Source organism: Balaenoptera musculus, chromosome 14 (assembly GCF_009873245.2).
Source record: "Balaenoptera musculus isolate JJ_BM4_2016_0621 chromosome 14, mBalMus1.pri.v3, whole genome shotgun sequence".
Taxonomy (NCBI): domain Eukaryota; kingdom Metazoa; phylum Chordata; class Mammalia; order Artiodactyla; family Balaenopteridae; genus Balaenoptera; species Balaenoptera musculus.
In genome coordinates, this window is record NC_045798.1 from 16,573,143 (window position 1) to 16,596,864 (window position 23,722).

The 23,722-nt window shown below is 39.6% G+C and overlaps 1 protein-coding gene and 1 pseudogene across 7 annotated transcripts in view; one reads left to right on the top strand and one right to left on the bottom strand.

The window, feature by feature from the left end:
• The window catches only part of MAPKAPK5 (MAPK activated protein kinase 5), a 46,403-nt gene that overhangs the window by 8,013 nt on the left and 14,668 nt on the right, over nt 1–23,722 (bottom strand). For 5 of the 7 annotated variants that reach the window (XM_036823828.1, XM_036823825.1, XM_036823827.1 and 2 more), the window contains exons 2-10: nt 21,890–21,963; nt 21,329–21,404; nt 20,442–20,539; nt 18,906–19,014; nt 17,389–17,478; nt 16,543–16,638; nt 5,747–5,827; nt 3,104–3,291; nt 1,079–1,199 (exon numbers count right to left, since the gene is read on the bottom strand). In XM_036823828.1, the coding sequence (XP_036679723.1) occupies nt 1,079–1,199; nt 3,104–3,291; nt 5,747–5,827; nt 16,543–16,638; nt 17,389–17,478; nt 18,906–19,014; nt 20,442–20,539; nt 21,329–21,404; nt 21,890–21,963 (933 nt within the window). The remainder of the gene's footprint in view (nt 1–1,078; nt 1,200–3,103; nt 3,292–5,746; nt 5,828–16,542; nt 16,639–17,388; nt 17,479–18,905; nt 19,015–20,441; nt 20,540–21,328; nt 21,405–21,889; nt 21,964–23,722) is intronic. The other 2 variants (XM_036823831.1, XM_036823830.1) reach the window with 1 other exon arrangement.
• Nucleotides 5,838–6,941, top strand: LOC118880263 (annotated as a pseudogene).

The following is a 23,722-nucleotide window of genomic DNA, read 5'->3' on the forward strand; positions in this document are numbered from 1 at the left end:
CTTAGCATTCTTTTTTCCTATTCGCTTACATTTCAACTCCATCCCTTCTAAGTCAGTAACACTCAAGTCTGTGTCACTGCCTTTCCCTCTCAGCCACACTCTGATTCCACACCACACATCCATCTACCACCTTAAACAATATCTAAAACCTAAGAGACTTCCCTTCACCCAAAACCAGCCTCATTCCTGATTTCCCTCCGTCAATGGTGTCACCAGATATGCCACCCACTGTCCCCTTATATCTAGTCAGTCACCAAAAATTGTAGAAATTTGTCTTCAAAAATATTGAGCCTATTCATTCATCTCTACTTTTCTGCTCCTAGAGCAGCTTCTCAGCTTCTAGATTATTGTAGAGGTATTAGGTTGGCAAGTCTGCAAGTCTGACTAACCATCCCTAAATACCTTCCCTGTGGCAAATCTCTTCTCAAAAATCTACAATAGCCTCTCAATTATGTCCTACTAAGACTTAAACCCCTCTGTCTACTTTCAAAGCCAGGCCTGCCACACCCATTTTACCAACTTCCCATCAATGAAGTCAGGCTTCATTACATGAAAAGGGGTTAAATATGTAAAGGGGTTAAAAAATGCCACACAATAGTTAATAATTGTGATGGTTTTTGCCTTCTCTTTGGGAACCCTTCCCTAATTACAGCCCTTCAAAGATGTTCTCTTTTTCTGAATTTCCATAGCATTCACAGAAAATTTAGCATGCAAAAGCTCTGATGTCTGAAAATGTTCCCTCTTTGTTTTGTGTTTATTGGTCTTTCCAACTAGTCTTGTTTAAACTCCTTGGGCAAAAGAACAGTGTCTGATACTGCTCTGTGCCCCCAACCCCATAGCACAAATATGGAGGATAGTCCTTTGAGTGTTCCCTTAGTGTATTTACCAGGCCTTGATCTGGTCTTTTATGGAAAGAATCTCTATATTTCCAATCCTGATCTTTGGAAGACCAGAGATGTTTCTCTGGGAAAGACTGTGTGCTCTGCATTGTTTTGCCTTTAACCCCTCATTGAGTCAAGCCTCAGCATTCCTTCCCAACACAGCCTTTTCGGCCAACAAAATAAGCATCATTCAAAACCTTATCCATCATCAGTTGAGCAGAGGGTAGCACATTATCCAGGGCCTCAGTTGAGTTGAGCCAGGGGTGATCCAACACTCCCTCGATGGTAAGTCTTTCCTCTGGTTTGACCTTCAAGAGCCTGTGGAGAAAAGGCCAACAGGGCTGCCATGCAGTTGCTTCCAGAGGCCGGGAAGTTCCTGGGTCTGGCTCTAACCAGCTCCAGCTTCTGACTTTCCACCGACTCTTACGAGCCTAGGCTTTCTATTTGCAGGACAGAGGTGGGGCTCTCGTCCCTAACCGTTAGTTGTGAGGGCACTCTGTCCTTAGGCAGTTCTTTATATACTAAATAAATTGAGATAAGAATGGTAGGAAAAGGCTTAGTCCAGTGATACCTCAGACTGAGTTCTAGGTTCAGTAAAGTAATCTTACATATGGCTTACAGTTCCTGAGACACTGAATCCCCAGACTAATGTTTCTAGGACAGTGGGCTATAATTTCCAAAAGGGACTCAAAATGCTCTTTTGGCTAACAGTGACTGTAAAATTAGTCGAGGGGTCATACAGTTCTGAAAATCCAGGTTGCTACTTGTGATAAAACTCTTAGATGTCACCATTTGGCAGGACATGAATCCTTTATTCCAAAGACATTCAAAAGCTAAAAATCTAATCTCTGAGAAGGGGATGGCATTTCCTTCTAAGCCTAATGTATTGTTCTGTACCATCGGCTTTTTGACCATAGTTCTTTACATCTTGTACATTTATCCTGATGCAATTCCTAGCTCACCCCAGCATATTCCCTGGGCCTTTTACAGCACCTTCTTCCAAATACATAGCCTCCCATTCCAAACATCAGTCAGGACAACACGCCTACTTGCTCTTTCATGTTCTCTGTAACCTTCTGGATCATTGTGAACAAACAGCTTCAGATTCTAAAGAAAGGATTATTTAGAAAAGAATCTCAATGCTGAAAGAAGATAATCAATGTTGCTCTAGGGACAGGAAATATATTCTACAGAACTGCAAAGAACCAATTAGAGGATACTGATATTTTGGTTAAGTAACTGAGAATACAGCAGGGAAAGAGCATAGGAAGACAAACGATGATTTAAACATTGCCTCCACCCTCCTAACTTTCACTTGTATATTTTAGAAACTAGTCCCTTTTTGAATACATAAACACCTAACCAACAGAACAAGCTCACTTCTGAAAGAGAGTAATCTCCATAGAGAAACAGCTGTACTATCAGGAGACAGTTCCCAGGTACTGCCCCTTTAATGCTTATCTTTATCGCATTACAGATGAAGAAACTGAAACCAAAAGAGGAGAAATTACTCAGTGAAGAACAAGCAATAGGAATAGGAATACCAGAACAACGTCCAAGTCCCAGGCAGCTAAGCCTCTGACACAGGTGGGTAGAAAAAGCAAAGACACCTCATATTTAGGTCTGACTTCTTTCTTAGTGCTCTATCTAATTTCTCCAAAGGACTCTGAATGTCAAGTCTCCATCATCCATTCACTAACCCTAATTCTTCTAAACCTTTCCATCTTAATATACACCACAGCAACCAACTAGCAGTAGGAAGGGCAGGAGGTGGGGTCCAGGCCCTGCACAACCAATCACACACTCCCACAGCAGCTAAGGAATGAAAAGCCCAAAGCATCATGGTCATTTTAGCACCCCAGTTCAGTTCCTGGAATCATGTCTGTCCCAAATGACCGGCCTCCGTGCAGGAAGTGTACACCAGGGGGGTTACCATTTAAGGTCCTAAATTAATGCTCACAGATACAATGGCTACCAAGGGACCTGGATTCAACCCTAAGGACAAATTCTAGGAGTGCAACAGGAGGGAGCAAAGCTCCAATTTCACCAAGGTGTGGACACTGAGAACTCTCATCTCAGGCTCCAGGGAAAATTTTCTGTAATGCTGAAATGAGAAGGAGCATGCCTGGGAAACAAATGACTTTCCTTTACCCAACATTCCTTTGTGTTCCACCACTTTTAAGGCCTCCCTGGCCTCCCCCCGCAGTGGCCTGGGGACTCACTTCCTCACAACATCTTTGGCCATCTCTGAGATCTGGCTCCACTCTTCCTCTGGGAACTCAAAACTGCCTGTCATGATCTTTCTCCGCATATCCTTTGGGATAGTCCGGCTGTGGTGTCTGGAGTAAAAAGGAGGGTATCCGCACAACATCACGTAGATAATCACCCCTAGGGACCACAAGTCACAGCTCTGAAAGCAAAAAGAACATGGTCACTCACAGCAGAGGCACAGCTCTAAAATAAAGTCCCTAGGACTGACCCAGAAACAGCCCCTGATATACACAGGCTGATATCTCCGAGAATCACTTCACAGAGACTGTAAAAGCTTCAGGAAGTCTTAAGAGAATTAAGTGCTACCAACACTACACATGTGCACACCATATATACAAGGCCAGTCTGGGGTAAAATAGTCATTTTTATTCTCACTGCTTAGGCCCAAGCTGCTATCTGATTATTGGGTACAGATGTAGGATACTTTGTCCCCAGCCAGAAAAGTGATAGATATAAGCCAGCTGGTTGTGAAACATTTACTCTGTCCACCTGGGCAGGGTTGAGGGTGCAGGAACAAAGCAGCTAGGACACAGGTGGGCTGACTCTATTAAACAGCACAAGTCATTTTATAAAGGCCCAAAGCAGTCTGACAAAGATTAGGGATAGGCACTGCAGGGAAAAACAGGAGGCTAAAAGCAATCCTTTGGCCATGAAGGACTCACTGTGCCCATTTGCAAGACCATTCTTGGGGAAGATATTCTGAATGAAACAAAACTGCCACTAACTACCATGTCTGTAGATAGTAAGGTGATTTCATGGCCTGTAGTCACAGCGTGCTTATTAATAAAGGACTCCTATTTTAATTAAATGTAGCTCTACCTGCCTCGGAAACTGGGTCCTCAGAGGCTTCAACCCAAGCCCCTCCTGAATTGCAGGACAAAAGCAGTGTCCACCTGAGAAAGGCAGCCCAGGGAGCCTGCCACTGTGGCCACACGCTCCTCACACCACAGCTGTGCGCTGCTCTGAGTGAAGCCTGGAAAATGAGGTGTCTCAGGTACTCTCAGCCATGTCTTGGCATCATACTAGTAGACATTTATAGATGACATGACCCATGCTGTAGAACATACTTATAAAATTATAGAGGTGAAAAGAAATCTTAAAAAATAGTTCACATGAGGAAACTGATACTACAGAGATCTTGTCATCTCTAAGGTCATCTGTCAAGAGTGAAACTAAGTGTACCAACCAACATCATACAGCTGAATGGTGGTGGAGTCACAGCAAGTCACCTGGCCTACTGCCTCTTTTTCTTTTTCTTTTTAATTAAGGTTGATGTATTTATTTAACTTTTGAAAATTTAACTACATCTTTTTACATTATTTTTATTTAAAAAATTATTTGCAAATGTAGCAGTCAGTGTTCACTTAGTTGCCAATATAAAGATGATAACTAGACCAACATATATACACATTCAAAAGTAATATGAACTTATTTCACTATATTACTCATCTGTGGAGTGTAAATTTTATGAATGCCGTGCTAATTCACAAACACCACTAGATTCACAACATGGAACAGGAAGAGGAGAAAAAAATAGTACTGGGAAATAATATATCACACAAGAATCCATTGTATTCATGATGAGAAGACCGTATCAAGTAAATTAATATCTCTGTTAGCTAAGTGCTTCTACCACTCAATTCCTGCCTGCATTGGGAAGCAGGAAGCAGTTTCTGACTGACTATAATCAGCACAGCCCTCACTTCCAACCTTCACTATATAAGGGCACAGCTGCCTACAGTTTTGCAAGTAGATCAAGATGGTGTGGAGCAGTTCTTACTTGGGGACTGAACAGTGTTAATCATGAAAGTAGTTGTTTAGAGTTCTGGTCATGCTGTGCCAGTGCCAGTGCAAGTGGAGGGTCCTGAGTGCCACAGAAGCCTGTGTGTTCTTCGATATGTATGCCTGCATGTGTGCACACACATGCATTAGGAATATGTGGGGCCCTCTAAAGGTGTGGGACCAGGAAGAGCTGGCCTGCCTTTCTACCATCCTCAGCTCCCTCTCTACCATCTATATCACCTGGAGTCCCCAAGCAGCATCATTTTTTTCTGATCTACTCAGTGACTCCAGGACCTCTAGGACCTGTTTCAAGGTCCTATAAACCTCTTATACTTTAGAACAGAGAAGCTTGATGTGTAGGCTACTGATTAAGAACTGTGAAGTACCAGGTAACACTTGGGAGCACTTGCTGTGTGTACTAGACACTGTTCTAAGTTGGGTATTTTATGGGGTTAGAAAGAATGGCACCATAAATGGACAAATAATATTCTCTGAAATGGCCTCCACCTCAAAAAAGCAAGACAAACATATCTTTTAAATGTTATCAGTGGACTGTACAGCTAGCCAAATAAATAACCTCCAGGTGATCATAGCCTTTGGTTCCTGCTGCAAAACCTAAACTAGTATGAATCTTATTTCATCAGACAAATACTTGAATTCCACTCTTCTGCATATGTGGCTGCTTTCAGCCTCTTCGGCAGCAATATTAAGGGATAAGAATGGAATTTGCCACCTTCCCAGAGGGCCACAAACACCTCATAGGAGAAGAGGGGCTACACCCAAGGGGTAAAGATTAGTATCTCCTCTCCTACCTTGTTATAAGTGTAGGGTGTTGGCGAGGTAGGTATGATGCCAGATTTCTCCTTCTGATGCCTTCTCTGTGCCTCCAGTACCTGTCAGAGTTATACCAAAGGGGACAGTTTACTGAAAATCACACCAGCGACCTGCAGCTTGAGACAGACTGCTGGAAGGCTGAAGAGGGTAGTCACTGGCAGTCAACAATCAACAACTGAAAAAAACTCTACATAAATACTTTCAAAAACCTTTTTCTCTCTTGCAATCAGCAATTTATCAGTGTTTGCGTAGGTCAAGGATATGAAGATTAAGTCCCTGAAGGAGATTTATCTCTTCTTCCTCTCGATCTGAGGTTACTTTTACCTAGGGGAGTCCCTTATGCCTTTGAAAGCAGTGAAAGCAGAATGGTGCTGGCCAGCAGTCCAGGTTCGAGGAATTTGTTGCCATGAGGGACTGTAATAGTCACATGGGTCTAGGTGTTAAGTGCTCCAAGGAGGTAACCACTGCCATCCACAGGGCCATCCTCCTGGCCAACCTCTCCGCTGTCATGGGTAATGGGACTCCTGCGAACACAAGATTGGCAAACCCCATACAGTTCCTTGAAGGTGACAGGATACTGCAGCTCTCTGCTGGTATGCTTCATCCTTGCACCCAGATCCACTGCTACTGTCTTGGCCTTCGTGGCCACAAAGCTGCTGCTGACAGCAGATACTGAAAACTGTTAACACCTTGGTCAGCGGCTGCACTGCCTCCTTGGGCAACTTTACCAAGGCCACCTTCGATGCCACCTCTAAGACCTACAGCTATCTTACACCTGACCTCTCAAAGGGGACTCTGCTCACCAAGGCTCCCTATCAGCAATTCATTGACCATCTTGTGTTGCACAAGGCTCGTGTTTTCACACAAGAATAATAAAGTGAATTAATTAAACCTGAAAAAGAAAATACCACTTATGAGAGCATAAAAAAATTAAGAATAAATCTAAAAAGAAATGTGAAAGACCTGTACACTGAAAACTATACAAATATTGCTGAGCAAAACCAAAGACAAAAATAAATGGAATAATACAGCTGGCTTATGGGTCAGAGGGCTCAATGTTGTTATGATGCCAGTGCTCCCATACTGAACTATATGTTTAAAACAACCCTAGTCAAAATCCCAGCATGCTTTTTTGTAGAAATAAACAGCCAATTCTAAAGTTCATATGGAAATGCAAAGAAATTTGAATAGCCAAAATAACTATGAAAAAGAAGAACAAAGTTGGAGGGCTAAAACTACCTTATCTCAAAAATTATTAAAAAGTGTCAATAATCAAAACAGTATGGTATTAGTGTAAAGACAGACAAAGAGATCAATGGAACAGAGTGGAAAATCCAAAAATAAACCCACACATATACATTCAACTGATTTTTGACAAAGGCTCAGAAGCAATGCAGTAGAGAAAAGATAGCTTTTCAACAAATGGTACTGGAACAACTAGATATCCAAATGCTAAAAAATGAACCTGGATCTATACCACACACATTATACAAAAATTAACTCAAAATGGATCACAGACCTAAATGTAAAGCCTAAAATTATAAAACTTGTAGCAGAAAATCTTTGTGATCTTGAATTAGATTTCTTGGATAGAAAACCAAAAGCAGAGTCCAAAAAATTTTTTTAAAAAATTAACAAATGGGCCTTCACACCAAAATTAAAATCTTTTGCTCTTCAGAATATGTTGTTACCACCTCACAACAGTCAGAATGGCCATCATCAAAAAGTCTACAAATAGGGACTTCCCTGGTGGCACCGTGGTTAAGATTCCACACTCCCAATGCAGGGGGCCTGGGTTTGATCTCTGCTCAGGGAACTAGATCCCATTTGCATGCCGCAACTAAGAGTTCATATGCCACAACTAAGGAGCCACCTGCTGCAACTAAAAAGCCCAAGTGCCGCAACTAAGGAGCCTGCAAGCTGCAACTAAGGAGCTGGTGAGCTGCAACTAAGGAGCCCACCTGCTGCAACTAAGACCCAGCACAACCAAATAAATAAATATTTTTAAAAAAATCTACAAATAATAAATGCTGGAGAGGGTGTGGAGCAAAGGGAACCCTCCTACACTGTTGGTGGGAATGTAAATTGGTGCAGCCACTATGGAAAATAGTATGTAGGCTGCTTTAAAAACTAAAAATAGAGTTACCATATGATCCAGTGATCCCATTCCTGGGTGTATATCCGGAAAAGATGAAAACACTAATTTGAAAAGATACATGCCGCCCAATGTTCACAGTAGCACTATTTACAATAGGCAAGACATGGAAACAACTTAAATGTCCATCGATCGATGAATGGATAAAGACGATGTGATACACACACACACACACACACACACACACACAATGGAATATTACTCAGCCATAAAAAAGAATGAAATAATGCCATTTGTAGCAACACGGATGGACCTAGAGATTATCATACTACGTGAAGTAAGTCAGACAGAGAAAGACAAATATCATGTGATATCACTTATATGTGGAATCTAAAAAAGTGATACAAATGAACTCATTCACAAAACAGAAATAGACTCACAGACTTAGAAAACAAACTTATGGTTATCAAAGGGGAAAGTGGGGGAGGGATAAATTGGGAATTTGGGATTAACAGATACCCACTACTATATATAAAATAGATAAACAACAAGGACCTATTGTATAGCACAGGGAATTATATTCAATGTCTTGAAATAACCTATAATGGAAAAGAATCTGAAAAAGTATATATATGTGTGTGTGTGCACGTGTGTGTAACTGAATCACTTTGCTGTACACCTGAAACACCATAAATCAACTATGCTTCAATTTTAAAAAAAAGAAAAAAAAAAAGACACTGTTAAGAGAATGAAAAGATAAGCCACAGACTGGAAGAAAATCTTTCCAAAGCATATATCTGATAAACGACTTATATCCAAAATATATTAAAAAACTCTAAAATTAAGCAATAAGAAAATAAACAATCCAATTTAAAATATGGGGAAAAGATCTGATCTGATACTTCACCAAAGAAAATATACAGACAGCAAAGAAGCACCATGGATGCTCAACATCATTAGTTATTAGGGAAATGCAAATTGAAACCACAATGAAATACTGCTACATAGTCACTAAAATAGCTAAAATTAAAAACACTGGGGGCTTCCCTGGTGGCGCAGTGGTTGAGAATCTGCCTGCCAATGCAGGGGACATGGGTTCGAGCCCTGGTCTGGGAAGATCCCACATGCCGCGGAGCAACTGGGCCCGTAAGCCACGATTACTGAGCCTGCGCGTCTGGAGCCTGTGCTCCGCAACAAGAGAGGCCGCGACAGTGAGAGGCCTGCGCACCGCGATGAAGAGTGGCCCCCGCTTGCCACAACTAGAGAAAGCCCTCGCACAGAAACGAAGACCCAACACAGCCATAAATAAATAAATAAAATTGGCTGTGTTGGGTCTTTGTGTCTGTGCGAGGGCTTTCTCTGGTTGCGGCAAGTGGGGGCCACTCTTCATCGCGGTGCGCGGGCCTCTCACTATCGCGGCCTCTCTTGTTGTGGAGCACAGGCTCCAGACGCGCAGGCTCAGCAATTGTGGCTCACGGGCCCATTCGCTCCGCGGCATGTGGGATCTTCCCAGACCAGGGCTCGAACCCGTGTCCCCTGCATTGGCAGGCAGGTTCTCAACCACTGCGCCACCAGGGAAGCCCAAACAAATAAATTTAAAACAAAAACAAAAACAAAAACAAAAACAACAACAACAAAAAACACTGCCCAGGGGACTTCCCTGGTGGCACAGTGGTTAAGGCTCCATGCTCCCAATGCAGGGGGCCTGGGTTTGATCCCTGGTTAGGGAACTAGATCCCACATGAATGCCGCAACTAAGGAGCCTGCCTGCCTCAACTAAGGAACCCACGTGCCTCAACTAAGGAACCCACGTGCCACAACTAAGGAGCTGGCGAGCCTCAACTAAGGAGCCCGTGAGCCACAACTAAGAAGCCTGCCTGCCGCAACTAAGACCCAGCGCAACCAAATAAATAAATATTTTAAAAAATTAAAATACATAAATAAATAAAAAATAAAAAGACTGTCCATACCAAATGCTAGTAAGAATGTGGAGGACCTGAAACTTTCATACACTGCTGATGGGAATGTAAAATTGAACACCACTTTGGAAAACAATTTGGCAGTTTCTAAATAAGTTAAATACATCTACCACATGATCTAGCCATTCCACTCTAGGTATTTACCAAAAGGAAAAGGAAGTAAATGTCCATCCAAAAACTTGTGCAAAAATGTTTATAACAGGTTTATTTTTAACAGCCAAAAATTGAAAACAACCCAGATGTCCATCAATAGATGAGTGGATAAACAAACCATGGTATATCCACATAATGGAATACTTCCCAGCAGTAAAAACAAAAGAACTATTGATACATGCAATAACATGGATAAATCTTAAACATAATTTTGCTGAGTGAAAGAAACCCCCCCCAAAAGAAAATACCATACGATGTGCTACTTTATATATAAATCTACAGAAAATGCAAACTAATCTATAATGACAGAAAGCAGATCAACTGCTGCCTGGGAATGAAGGGAAAAATAGAGAGGCAGGGAAGGATTATCAAGGGGCACAATAAAATTTTGGGGGGTGACAAATATGTTCACTACCTTGACTGTGGTGATGGTTTAATGAGTGTGTGTGTGTGTGTATGTCAAAACTTGTAAGTTGTGCAATTTAAATATGTATAGTTTATCATGTATCAATTATATCTCAATAAAAAAAAATTTTTTAAAGAGGGCTTCTTATATAAAACAAATCTCAAAAAGAATAAGCACCAGCTATATATATATGTATATACATATGTATATATATATGTATATATATATACACACACACACACATATATATACATATATATATATATATATACACGTATATATATAAATGACATGCTGGCCATGACGGATGAACCAGTACAACTTGCATTTCCACCATACACAACTAGAATATTGGACAAAATATAAAAAACACCTTTTCTGCCACTGAATAGGCAATACAGGTCAGTGAACCCTGAGAGAGAGCAAGCAAATGTGGTAAGTCCAATGAACTACCAAAAGGCACTTTGTGGAATGCAGTTCAGGGAAAGAGAATCTAAGCAGGGCACAGGGGGTTCACAGAGTTCAGCAGTGTGGCTGAAATTAGTGGAGCAGAGTATTAACTGTGGGGAAGGTACACAAAAATCTGCATAAGGATCCCTTTGAGTCTAGCTAAATAGTAAGCTGCACATAGTAGAGCAAGACTCCATGAAGCCAGGGAAGCAACCAGGTACTGGAATGACTACTGGAGCTGTAAGCTAAATAATTCCCAGATGTCACACAAGTCTAGGAGGTATCTGAGCTCCAACTAGCCAGAGTAAAGAGACCTCACTGAACATGTGGGGCATCAACAGAGGACCCAGAAGTGATTCATCTGGGGAGTAGGGTTGAAGTAGCCCTAGAATAAATTCTGTTCTAGACTTGCCCTGACAGAACTTAAAAATGAGTTTCAAAACAATCAAGCTAATCCACAAGTAACTTAACCACTCGCCAAAACAATCTTTAATACTCTTCAATGACAACAAAATCCAGACATTCACCAACATGATATTATAAGATCCAGCATCCAATCAAAATTTACTAGACATGCAAGGAAGCAGAAAAATGTTATCCAGAGCCAGGAAATGGGATCTATAGCCAGGAAGGAAAAAAATCAATCAACAGAAGCAGACTCAGAAATGACAGATGATGCAATCAGCAGACAAGGATTTAAATAAGTTATTAAATATGCTGAGGTACTTAAAGGGAAACATTAACAAAATGAGAAGAGAAACAGATTATATAAATCTGAAGTGAGGAAATTCACAGATTAGACAATGCAGAAGAGTAGTGAAATTGAAAACCTAGCAATAGAATCTAGCCAAAGTGGAGCACAGATAGAAAAAAAAAAATGAAGGAAGAAAAAAAAAAAAAGATCAGAACCTTAGTGCTCAGTGTGTGAGCTAACATACATACAACTGGAGTCTCATTAAAATGGCACAGAGAGGACAAGCACAAAAATATTTGAATAAATGTCTGAAAATTTTCCTAAATTGGTAAACACCATAAACTGACAGATCCAAGGAGCTCAATAAACCCCTAGCAGGAAAAACAAACACCCATACTATAATCAAATGGCTGGGACTGCTGTTTCTGTCTAGGATGTAGAGAGCTGGAAATGGTGTCACTCTCACCCTAACAGCAAGGAAAAACCAGATAAACTATAAAATCATAAACTATAAAATCATCACTTTTCTTGAACTCATCAGAGGTCTCAAAGCAACAAAGTATTCTTGTCCCTTCCAAGAAGAGACAACACATAAAGACTGGCTCATCTGTGACAGAGCCCAGGAGAAAGCATTATAGCATGCCATAAGCATAAAAAGAATTTGGCTAAATTCTTAACAAATTGCTAAAGGCAAAGTTGGGGATAGCAGACCCTTAGGAGCCATGGAAACAAGGGGCATTCGCACCCACTCGCAGGCTCTTCTGCTCTTGAGACTCAAGAAAACAGGACCTGACCAAGACTGAGGCTGGTTCAGAAAAGAGATACCTCTCCACCCATCGTTGCCATCACCCTCCACCAGGCTAGCAAGCACCAAGTAATAAGTAACAGCAGTCCACTGTTAGTGGCAGAAAAAGACTGTGAAGCGAAAGCCCCTCTGAGGCAGAGGCACACAGCCAATGCCAAAGCTGAAGATGGAGAAGAAACATTTTAAAAAAAACATAAACCTGTGGCACCCCAAACCCCACCCTAAGCACAAGGTAACAAGAGAGGAATCTCAAGCCAGTGACACAGTAAAAATAACAATAGCAACAACAGAGCTCAAACTAAGCTCAACTCCTAAGTAGACTGACTCAATTCCCTACCCCCATACTAAAGGACTAACTGCAGAAGCAGCAAGCCAACTTCCAGACTTCCACCTCCATCTCTACAGATCCTACAAAGATTTAAAAGGTTAATAAGGGATTATCATAATTTTATGCCAATAAATTAAAAAACAAATAGTCAAATTTCTTGAAAGACACAAATTACTAAAACAGGCTCAAGAAGAAATATAAAAATTCAATAGATCTATACCTATTTTTAAATTGATTACATCATTAAAAATCCACAATGAAAACTCCAAAATACCAATCTTACACAAACTGTTTCAGAAAATAGAGGAGGAAGACACGTTTCCCAACTAATAGTATGATGTCAGCATTATTACCCTGATACCTTGAAACAAGGCAAAGACATTATGAGAAAAGATTATGGACCAATATCCCTTTTGTTAAAAAACACAAAATCCTTAACAAAATATTAGCAAAACAAATCAATCATCATGACTAAGTGAGTTTTATCTTAGGAATGTAAGATTGGTGTAATGCCTGAAAATCAATTAATTCATCATATTAACAAAATAAAGAAAAAAATATATATCATCAGTTCAATAGATGCAGAAAAAGCACTGGGTAAAATTTAACACATTCCCTTTCAGTAAACTAGGAACAGAAGGAAACTTACTCAACCTGATAAAGGACATCTACAAAAAACGTAAGTTAATATCATACTTAATGGTGAAAGACTGAACATTTTCTGTAAGATCAGGAACAAGGCAAGGACGTCTGCTCTCATCACTTATATTCAACTGGTAGTCCTAGCCAACACAATAAGGGAAGGAAAAGAAAGAAAAGGCAAACATACTGGAAAGAACAAAGTAAAACTATCTTTATTCACAGATGACATGACTTTGTACGTAGAAAATCTTAACAAATCTATAAAAAAAATCTACTAGAATTAATAAGCAATTTAGGCAAGATCCCAGGATTCAAGGGATCAAAAATCATTTATTTCTCTACAAACTATAAACAAACAATTGGAAAATGAAATTTTTAAAAATATCATTTCCAATAATTTCCAAAAACATAAAATACAGGAAAAAATTTAAGAAAATAGGTATAAAGCCTATACACTAAGAAATATAAATGTTTCTGAGAAAAATTAAAGACCTAAATAAATGGAAAGATATACCATGTTCATTGAGTAGAAGACTTTATATTGTTAAGATGTCAATTCTCTCCAAATTCATCTATAGATTAAAAACAATTCAAATCAAATCCCAGGAGGCTTTTCTGTCATAGAGAACTGAATTCTAAAATTTACAGAGAAATGCAAAGGATCCAGAATAGTGAAAACAATTTTGAAAAAGAATACATCTGAAGGACTTATTACACTATCTGAGGTCAAGACTTAATATAAAGCTACAGTGATCCAGATGATATATAGACGTATGTATCAAAAAAACAGAATAGAGGGCTTCCCTGGTGGCACAGTGGTTGAGAATCTGCCTGCCAATGCAGGGGACACGGGTTCGGGCCCTGGTCTGGGAGGATCCCACATGCCGCGGAGCAACTGGGCCCATGAGCCACAACTGCTGAGCCTGCGCGTCTGGAGCCTGTGCCCCGCAACGGGAGGGGCCGCGATAGTGAGAGGCCCGCGCACCGTGATGAAGAGTGGTCCCTGCACTACGATGAAGAGTGGCCCCCGCTTGCCGCAGCTAGAGAAAGCCCTCACACGAAACGAAGACCCAACACAGCTAAATAAATAAATAAATAAATAAATAAATAAATAATGTAGCTATTAAAAAAAAAAAACTTAAAAAAAATTATTTATTTAAAAAAAAAAAAAACAGAATAGAGCCTAGAATAGACCAACACATATATCGTCAATTGATTTTCGACAAAACCGCAAAATAATTCAATTCGACAAAACTGTAAGGTAATTCAATGAGGCAAGGATAGTCTTTTCAACAAGTGATATGGAAACGACATCCATAAGGGAAAAAAAGAAGCTTGACCCTTTATACACACACACACACACACACACACCTCAAATGGATCATAGTCTAAAATGTAAAAGCTAAAACTATAACCTTTAATAAGAAAACATGAGAAAATCTTCATCACCATGGATATGGAAAGACTTCTTAGGAACAAAAAGCACTAACCATTGAAAAAAAAAATTGGTGAATTGGACTTGATCAACATTTAAAACTTCTACTATTCAAAAGATCATTAAGAAAACTGATGGGGACTTCTCTGGCGGTCCAGTGGCTAAGACTCTGTGCTTCCAGTGCAGGGGGCATGGGTTTGATCCCTGATCAGGGAACTAAGATCCCACATGCCACGTGGCACGGCCAAAAAAAAAAAAAGAAAACTGAAATGCAAGCCACAGACTGAGAGAAATATTCATAATAGATATGTTGTAGGCAGAATAATGGCCTCCCAAAGAAGTCCTGTCCTAATCCCTGGAACCTATGAATATGTTACCTTACATAGTAAAAGGGACTTCTAAGATTTGATTAAATTAAGGATCTTGAGATGGGGGATTATCCTGGATTACCCAGGTGGGTCCAATGTAATTGGACCCGGTCAGAGTCAGAGAGACTGGAAGATGCTACCTACGCTGCTGTCTTTGAAAATGGAGGAAGAGGCCACAAGCCAAAGAATGCAGGTGGCCTCAGAAGCTGAAAAGGCAAGGGAATGGATTCTCCCCTAGAGCCTCCAAAAGGAACACAGTCCTGCTGACATCCTGAACCATTTCAGACTTCTGACCTCCAAAACTGTAAGGTAATAAATGTGTGCTGTTTTAAGTTACTAAGTTTGTGGCAATTTGTTACAGCAGCAGTAAAATATTAATACATATATATGACAAAGAACTTGTATCCAGAATATAATAAAAACAATTCTTATATCTCATTAATAAAACAACACAAAAAGGGCAAAAGATTTGTACCCATACTACTACACAACAGAATGTTGTACCCATATTTCACAACAGAACAGCCAGTAGACACATGAAAAAATATTCAACAACAGTAGCCATCAGGAAAATGCTATAATTAAATCCATAACGAAATAACACGAACATACCTACCAGAATGACCAAGATTATAAACACTAACAAACATAAGTTGGTGATAAGAATGTGAAGAAACTGGAACATTTACATTACATTAGTGGTGCATACAACCATTTTAGAAAAAGATTTTACCTAAAGGGGAGGGGTATGTCCCCCAAAACTCGTAAATGAATGTTCCTAGCAGCTTTATTCCTAATGGTGAAAAATAGGAAACAACCTCAAATGGCCATCAGTCAGTGAATGGATAATAAACAAATGTGGCTTGGTCATATGATGGAATACTACTTAGCAATAAAAAGGAACTAATTACTGATACATACAGCAACATGGATGAATCTCAAAAACATGCTGAGCCGAAGAAGTGAAACACAAAAGGTACAGAATTCCATTTTTATGAAATTCTACAACAGGCAAAACTAACCAAAACTAACCAATAATGACAGAAAGTAGATCAGTGGTTTTAATTAAGGGGATTAAGTTAGGAGCAGAATGACTGCAAAGGCACACAAGACAGTTTTTGAAGTGATGGAAATGTTTTGTATCTTGACTTTGGTGATGTTCACGCAGGAGTATCCATTTGTCAAAACTCATCAAACTACACTTAATGTAGAAGTATTTTATTGTATATTAATCATACCTCAATAAGGCTGCTTTTAAAAGAATAAAATGCCTGCACCAAATTAAGCAGCCTATAGGTTTATGAAGCTGAGTCCTCCTTCCATTTGTAATATACACCCACTCATGCTGTGGAATGGAAGAAAGGTGAGTCTACAGGCAGCTTGGTGACACATCCTACGGAAGAAACAGCACATGCTTACCTGAGGTGCTACATAATATGGGGTGAACTGAGGTGTCATCAAGTCACCTTGGTCAATTTTGGCAAATCCAAAGTCACACAACTTCACTGGGGCATCCTGAAATAAAACAAATGGGAGTCACTGCTCCAGAGTTCTCGGAAAACGTTAAAGGAAAATGCAGGTGCAAGACATGTTACCTTAAGCTCTCAGGAGTTTCTAGCTGAGACCTGAACCTATGAGTAGCATGTCCTCACTCTGGAGACAATGATTCATATTTAGAAACTGTTCTTAGTAATACAGAAGTAAGGAATTTCTACCCACTCACAGTTATCCCTGTTTTATAACTTGTAAAGGCAGCACTAAAATCAAGATGCTTCCTGACTCTATTGTCCCATTATCTCTCATCAGTCTAGGGTGCTGCTTCACTCTCAACATCAGCTTCATGATAGCCAGAGTAAGTTATCTGGTGGGACACAGTGCACGGGGCATGGACTGGGGCTGGAGAGGAAAACACACCTTATGAGGGTTAACACTAAACACAACCATTAAGTTCCAAGGTAACATATAACAGCATATAGATTCCTGCCCCTTCCCAAAGTCCTTCCAAATAATACCCAAAATCTAAAGTCCTTATGTACAAACACACATCAGTGTCATCCAAAATGATCGATGCCAGGAGTATGGTACAATTTCTCTGAGCCTCTAGCGAGGGAACAGATATGGGAAAAGTAAGCTGCTTGAAGCACTTTGGCCTAAAGCCTCTTCACCATGGATTCAGAGCACTCCAAACATATACACACCTACACACTGTTCCTGAACTATACTGAGAGTAGCAGCACTAAAATACAGAAGAGCAAGTCATCTCACCAAAGAGTTATCCTTGAAGAGCAGATTTTCAGGCTTGAGGTCTCTGTGTGCGATGTTTAACAAGTGACAGTGCTGTAGAGCCAAAGCTATCTGGAAAGGACATAATGGAGCAACCATATCTTAGAAAAGATAGCTCTTTAATTCCCCTGGTTTAGAGAACTCAGGATGTTAAAAAATGATCCTTACTAAGTCAATTAAGACTGTGGTCAGTTTTCAATTTTAAAGCAGAAATTAAGACTTCAGATATCAAGAAATAGAAATGAATTAAGCTGTATTTTGTTCAACAAAAAGAAAAAATACAACAGTAAAACAATTCTTTGTCATAATAAACTGATGGTTAAATCCTGTATGAAATGGGAAAAATGAAATACTTGCACTTCCATTAATCTGAGATGTGACAAGTACTGCAAAGCAAACACTGGGCCAGGCAGTCTTCAGAAGGTCTGGCTTCCCCCTAGCAGGGCAGCAGCACTAACGCCTGACTCAAAGGAAACCTGCACTCTTCAGGGAGCCCAACTTGAAGTTCTGCTTTCAAGAACAACAGAAAGCAGCTGAACGGATTTTTCCACCTGATGTTCTAATCTGTTCGTCCAACTGGTTGAAAATGTTGCCTGTTTAGGTGGATTTAAACGAATTGGGTTTTACAGAAGATTATCAGAGCTCATCCTTTAGTCCTAATATTTGAAAAATACAAGCTATAATTTTTAAAATCAAATAGAACAGATTTTATCTGTTCTTTAACACTCTGTATGGAATTGCCTTGGCATTCCAAATATCACTTCCTCCCTACCAGAAAGGAGGCGTCAAAAAATGCTTGAGGCTCACAGAAAATTTGGAAGAATTTTTTCATTAAGAACCAGTGGGCTATGTGTCCTGCTTCTCTCTGCTTTGCTTGCTTGGCCTGAAGAGAAACCTTGAGGGTTTAGCTTTTTCATCTCCTCATGAGGTTATTTGCAGTTGGATTCCTAGTATTGTTTGTGACGTACATCATCCCTCTAGCAATAAAATGTGATGTCAAAATAGAGAGAACATAAAACCAGGAATAACCCAGAATTACAAAGACCTTAGACTACTATTAAAATCTGATGAGAGAAAGGTGACATAAGCAAAAAGTATCTTATATGTAATTGCCTTAGAACATATTTTTACACCATACAGTCTTTCAGGTAGTATCACTAGCATTTTATCTCAAAGTCCAATAACAGTGCTTGGAAGCTATACATCTAAAGATTATCTACAATCTAAAAAGGAGTTAAGATTACCTTCCTTCCAGAGTTTATTTAAATCTTATCATAGGCAAACAATTGAAAACCACTTAAGAATACAGGTCCCCCCCACCAAAGCATAAAAGGGGGTCACATTCCTCCTGTCAAGGCATCTTTTCTAATTACATAACAAAGCAGGCAATGAGAGATCAAATAGAGCTTTTCTTCAAGCTTTCTTTTATTCCCCCCAATGAAATTGTGCTTGTTAACCAACACTGTTGGCAGTTTGATTGGTACCCGGGGTTAACTTGCCTGCTTTGTTACTTGGCTGGCTTGCTTCTCTGTAAAGTGCCGGTGCTGGCTGATTCTGTGAAATAGCTCTCCCCCTTCCATCATCTCCATTACAATTAAGAGTCGAGCCCTGTTTGAAAGCATTTGATTTTGTTAAGTTAAAAAACAAAACAAAACAAAACAAAACAAAACTGAAACATCAAGTAGCTAACCTAGATACCTCATCTACAAAGTGTTACTACTTCCTAAATCTAGTCCTACCAAGCCCCTTTGAGTTGGATCCCTTGTCACTACCAGCTGGACACTATGAATGAGGACTATCCCTGACCTAAAGGTTTCTAAGAAGCTAAAAGAAAGCAGAAGAATTAGTTTTGAAGACAATGATGATCCTTTTGAAGATTCTGTACTTAACTTGTATATACATTTTAGGGAAGCTACACTGAAAGTGTATCGAAAACAGAATACGACTTTGTATAGGACATGAATATCAAGTCATTCAGTTGGGCTGTCTTGGTTATTCACTCTCGTGTGTGTGTGTGTGTGTGTGTGTGTGTGTGTGTGTGTGTGTGTGTGTCTCCCCCTCTCTACTCCCTGCCCCCACTCCACTAGTTTTCCATACGACCCACAGCATGCCCAGCAAGATAGCCAGATAGGGTTACACAGCTACTAAATAAAAGCAAAAATTCTCATGTTGTCAAAAAAAAAATCCGAATTTTGGTTACCACTCTTTGATATAAATGCTTCCAGCTTCCATCCAAATGCTTTCACCAACAGAGCACAATTTTAAGAAATAATCATTTGATTTTCCATTTTTCTTTACAAATTCATCTTTTTCCATCTGGAAAACTCCTACTCACCCCCTTCAAGTCCTCACCCCCACGTAACCGCTCTGAGACACCTCACCTCCCCAGCCTACAGAGGGCAGCTCTCCTCCTTTGTAAGCTCAAAATATTTTATGCATGCCTCTCCTTGGTACCTATCACACTGCTAGAATAATAGGTTTACATCTCAGTCCCTTCAGTGGAAACCATACCTTATTTAACTTTCAATTCCCTGGAAAAGATTTAGAATGACACCCAATGAGCTTGCCAAACATTTGGAGGCTAAAAGAATGATGTTGATTTCTTCCTTTAAAAGGAATGTCAGATTCAGCAATAAGGGCTTTTTGCCATATCAACGTCTAAGACATTGCCTAGAATAATATTTGGTCTCCTTTTGCTAATTTGAAATAGAATCTGTTTTAATTCCACATTACTCGGGGCGGGCCGGGAGAGTGGGTAGGGTATAGATGAAGCAAGGCTGGCAATGAGTTGATAACTGTTGAGGTTGGGTGATGGGTACTTAAGGATTCATTACATGATTCTTTTACAAATGTTTGAAAATTTCCAAATTAAAAAGTAAAGGAGAGAAGAAAAAGAAAGAGGAAGGAAGGGAGGCAGGCAGGGAGGGAGGGAAGGGATGGGAGAGAAAGAGGGCACAAAAGAAAAGAAGACCCCACTACACCTTGGCTTACATGTGGAGAGGTGGTCATGTCATAATGACCCTGTGTAGTCTTACCTGGGGCTGGACTCATGAGGAAACTGTACACTGTTAGCAAACACTTCAATGATTTGAACTATATTTGGGTGTGTGGCACACATCATGTGCAGACGTACCTTAAAGAAGAACAGAGGAAATGTTTCTGTACATAGGGGATGCCAACATTTTCTCTCCAAACTTTCCCCCCAAAACTGACCACACTAGGCCTGGGGATGAGCCTATTACAGTAAAAAACCTTATCACCTGGAATGATGTTAAAAAAAAAGTGTTTTCATACACAGATTACCTCCTTAATGCTCTTTCCATGAAAAAAACCTCACCAACAGATTTATTTACTTCTACTGTCCTATCTATTAGCAAATGAAAAATTTGGTAATACATCTTATTTCAGAAATTATTCATATATCCCTAAGCAAAAGAATAAGTCCTTCATTGCATATTATTAACATGGCATCACCACATCCAAATAATTTTAAACAAATGCCTATTATTAAAAACTAGAAATACATCCTCAGAGTTCTGCTGCAACACCATTTCAATACACTATTCACTAGAACCTTCCTCATACTATTTTATCTCCACTCTTTAAAGACCTTTTCCAATAAGCAAAAGCTGAAGTAAACCTGAGTATTTTGGGGTGTAAGAATCGCATTAATTGAAAAAGAACAAAAGGTGGTTTGAAAGGAAGCAAGACTTTACTAACAGCTTTTGGTACTGATGGATGAAGAACTGCTTTATAATGATAACATGGAATAGCAAAAAGTATGAATATAAACAGAGTAAGTATGAACATAAAATTCTTTGTGCATCTCTGTATTCTCTCCAGGAAGCTGCCTTACTTGTAAAAAGAATAATTCTTAGGCACTTCAAATATTTAGGCAAATCAAGGCAATAAAGGACCATACCTCATTTCTAGCTTTTGGACGATCAAAAAGAATTTTCAGTGCAAACCGTTCTTGGGTAGATTTCTTCACACAGACTCTAGATTTGGAGAAAAAAGTTCAATCAGAAATCATCTAAGTTATAGTGAAAACTAATTTAACAAGCTGTTCTTTGAGAACTGTGCTTCTAATCAAAAATGTATCCAGGCACATCAGAACAAACTTGCCCCCGGGGCTAGCACATGGAAAGGCAGAGAGGCATCTCGCCAACCCTTCACAGGCCTTAGACACGTGAAATCAACTTGATGCTGGCCAAGAAAGACAAAATGGCCTCTGTTGGCTACAAGTGACTCATACAGTGGCTCCATGGTATCAACATCTTAAATGATTCTGTTACAGATCATGTGACTTCGTCACTTAAATATATTTCTAAATGGATGAGAAAAAGCCTATCATAAATACCTCTGCTTGTTAAATTAAGGCTGTTTCACAAATCTGGCAAACCTAATGCTTCTAACTTAAGATGTATTTCGAACAGGTTCTCTTTAGAACAATTGTGTCATAGTTTGCACATGGGTCTCTTACCTAACTGGACCACTAATTCCAGCTCCCAGCTTCTGAGTCCAATTGATATTGTATTCCTCTAAAATGGAGGTTTCCTATTAAAATAAAAATGGAGGAGGCAGAGAATGATTCTCCAGTTAAAAAGCTGAATAGTTAAGCAGAGGTGGGACAACAGAAAACCTTAATGCTCAACATCTCAGCTTCTGAAAGAAGCTGATAAGTACAGCTTTGTGTAGGGCTTTATAATTACACATTTCGCCTACAGGACTATGCTAGGCATTGTTTTCCAACAAGAGAAGGCAAACTTTAGGATAAAAAGAAATTCTTCAGCTCATCTGCAAGGTCCATGTGAGTAAATACTCGTTGTGTTTTTTTTTTTCTTCAGTGTGGGAAGAATATATTCTTTCAAAATGTTTCACTACTAAGTACTTATTTGCCAAATGGTCAAGTATATTTTCTGAGATTCTAGAAAGACTGGTCTGATATATGCTGCTATGATATAGAGGTCTATATCCTTGAACAAGTTGATCAAATTGGAATAACTGAATAAATTAAAACTTAAAAGTTCAAATAAAATAGTAATAAATATCGTAGTACATTTATCTAGTTTTCAAGTGTTATTTTGAGTACAAAGATATTCTGTCACGTTCATTGTGTAACTATATTCTTCACAGTTTTAATAGATTCCAATAGCTTTCAATAGTTCCAGATAGAGCCTCTACAGTTTAATTAAAGTTTTTATGGAATTACTGTGTAGTCACTAAATATTGAGCTTCTGTTGCCATATGTTTTTAGGCAAGAAAGCCATACACTTAAACTGTGGTAGGCTAAAATTCATTTTTCAGGGTTCCACGGGTAGAACAGAAAACCAACTATAGACCGGGAGAAATTAGGCCAAAACTCATGAGACTATCAAATTGTTTTGTTGCAATGAAAATCTGATAGATTATAATTAGCAACAGAATCCTGATTCCCAGGTATAGGAACAGGATATTTGTCTACGTAACACAAACTCATTGAGCAGTTAGTAAGTGCCAGGCACCAGGATAAGTTCAGAGATGAAAACAGAGCTTCTGTCCAATGAATATGTAAGTGTATTAAACAAGCTTAGAATAGCCTTCATATCCACACCTTCCCTGCTGCCAGTTCTTGATAAAGGTTCCCATCATATAGTAAATGCTCAATAACTATGGAATGAATGACTAGAAAGGTAGACTAAAACCAGGTGATGGAAGGACATTGATTTGCGAGGGACTAGCAAAATCATTACACAAACTCTCTTCTGAAAAACTGTATATCAGGGTTAAGGAGCTTGTCAAAGTCACACAGTGAGTTCTGGGCACTGATAAGACTAGAATCTATGGCTCTGGCCTCTTCCCCAGCATCATTCATCTTTGGCATCATCCCCAGCTATCAGGGGGTAACTGCCCAGGCCCCAGCATGAGGATTAGGAATGAATCCTGGCCAATTAGGGAGGTCCCAGGTCTCCACTCACCATCTCCTGAACAGAATTCAAACCTACCCATTTAACCTGTCTACCTCTTTCATGTTTCCACTGCCTATCCTGCCGGATTCAGAAGTATTTGAGAAGACAGGAAGACAGAATTGGGAAGACAGAATTGGAGCACAGTCTATGCTTCATGGTAGAGTAAACTCTGCCAGGCCTCTAATGAAGACATACACTCATTGGAGACTCAGTGGAAAAGAGAGATTCGTTCTACGGAATTATTTGTTACAGTCAGATCAAAGGACTATTCATATGTCCAGTTCCTGGGATGTAAAAATAATATTAGACCAAATTCTTCACTGCACTGGTGCTTATTAAGATGGTACTCTACCTAATGGACAGCCAAG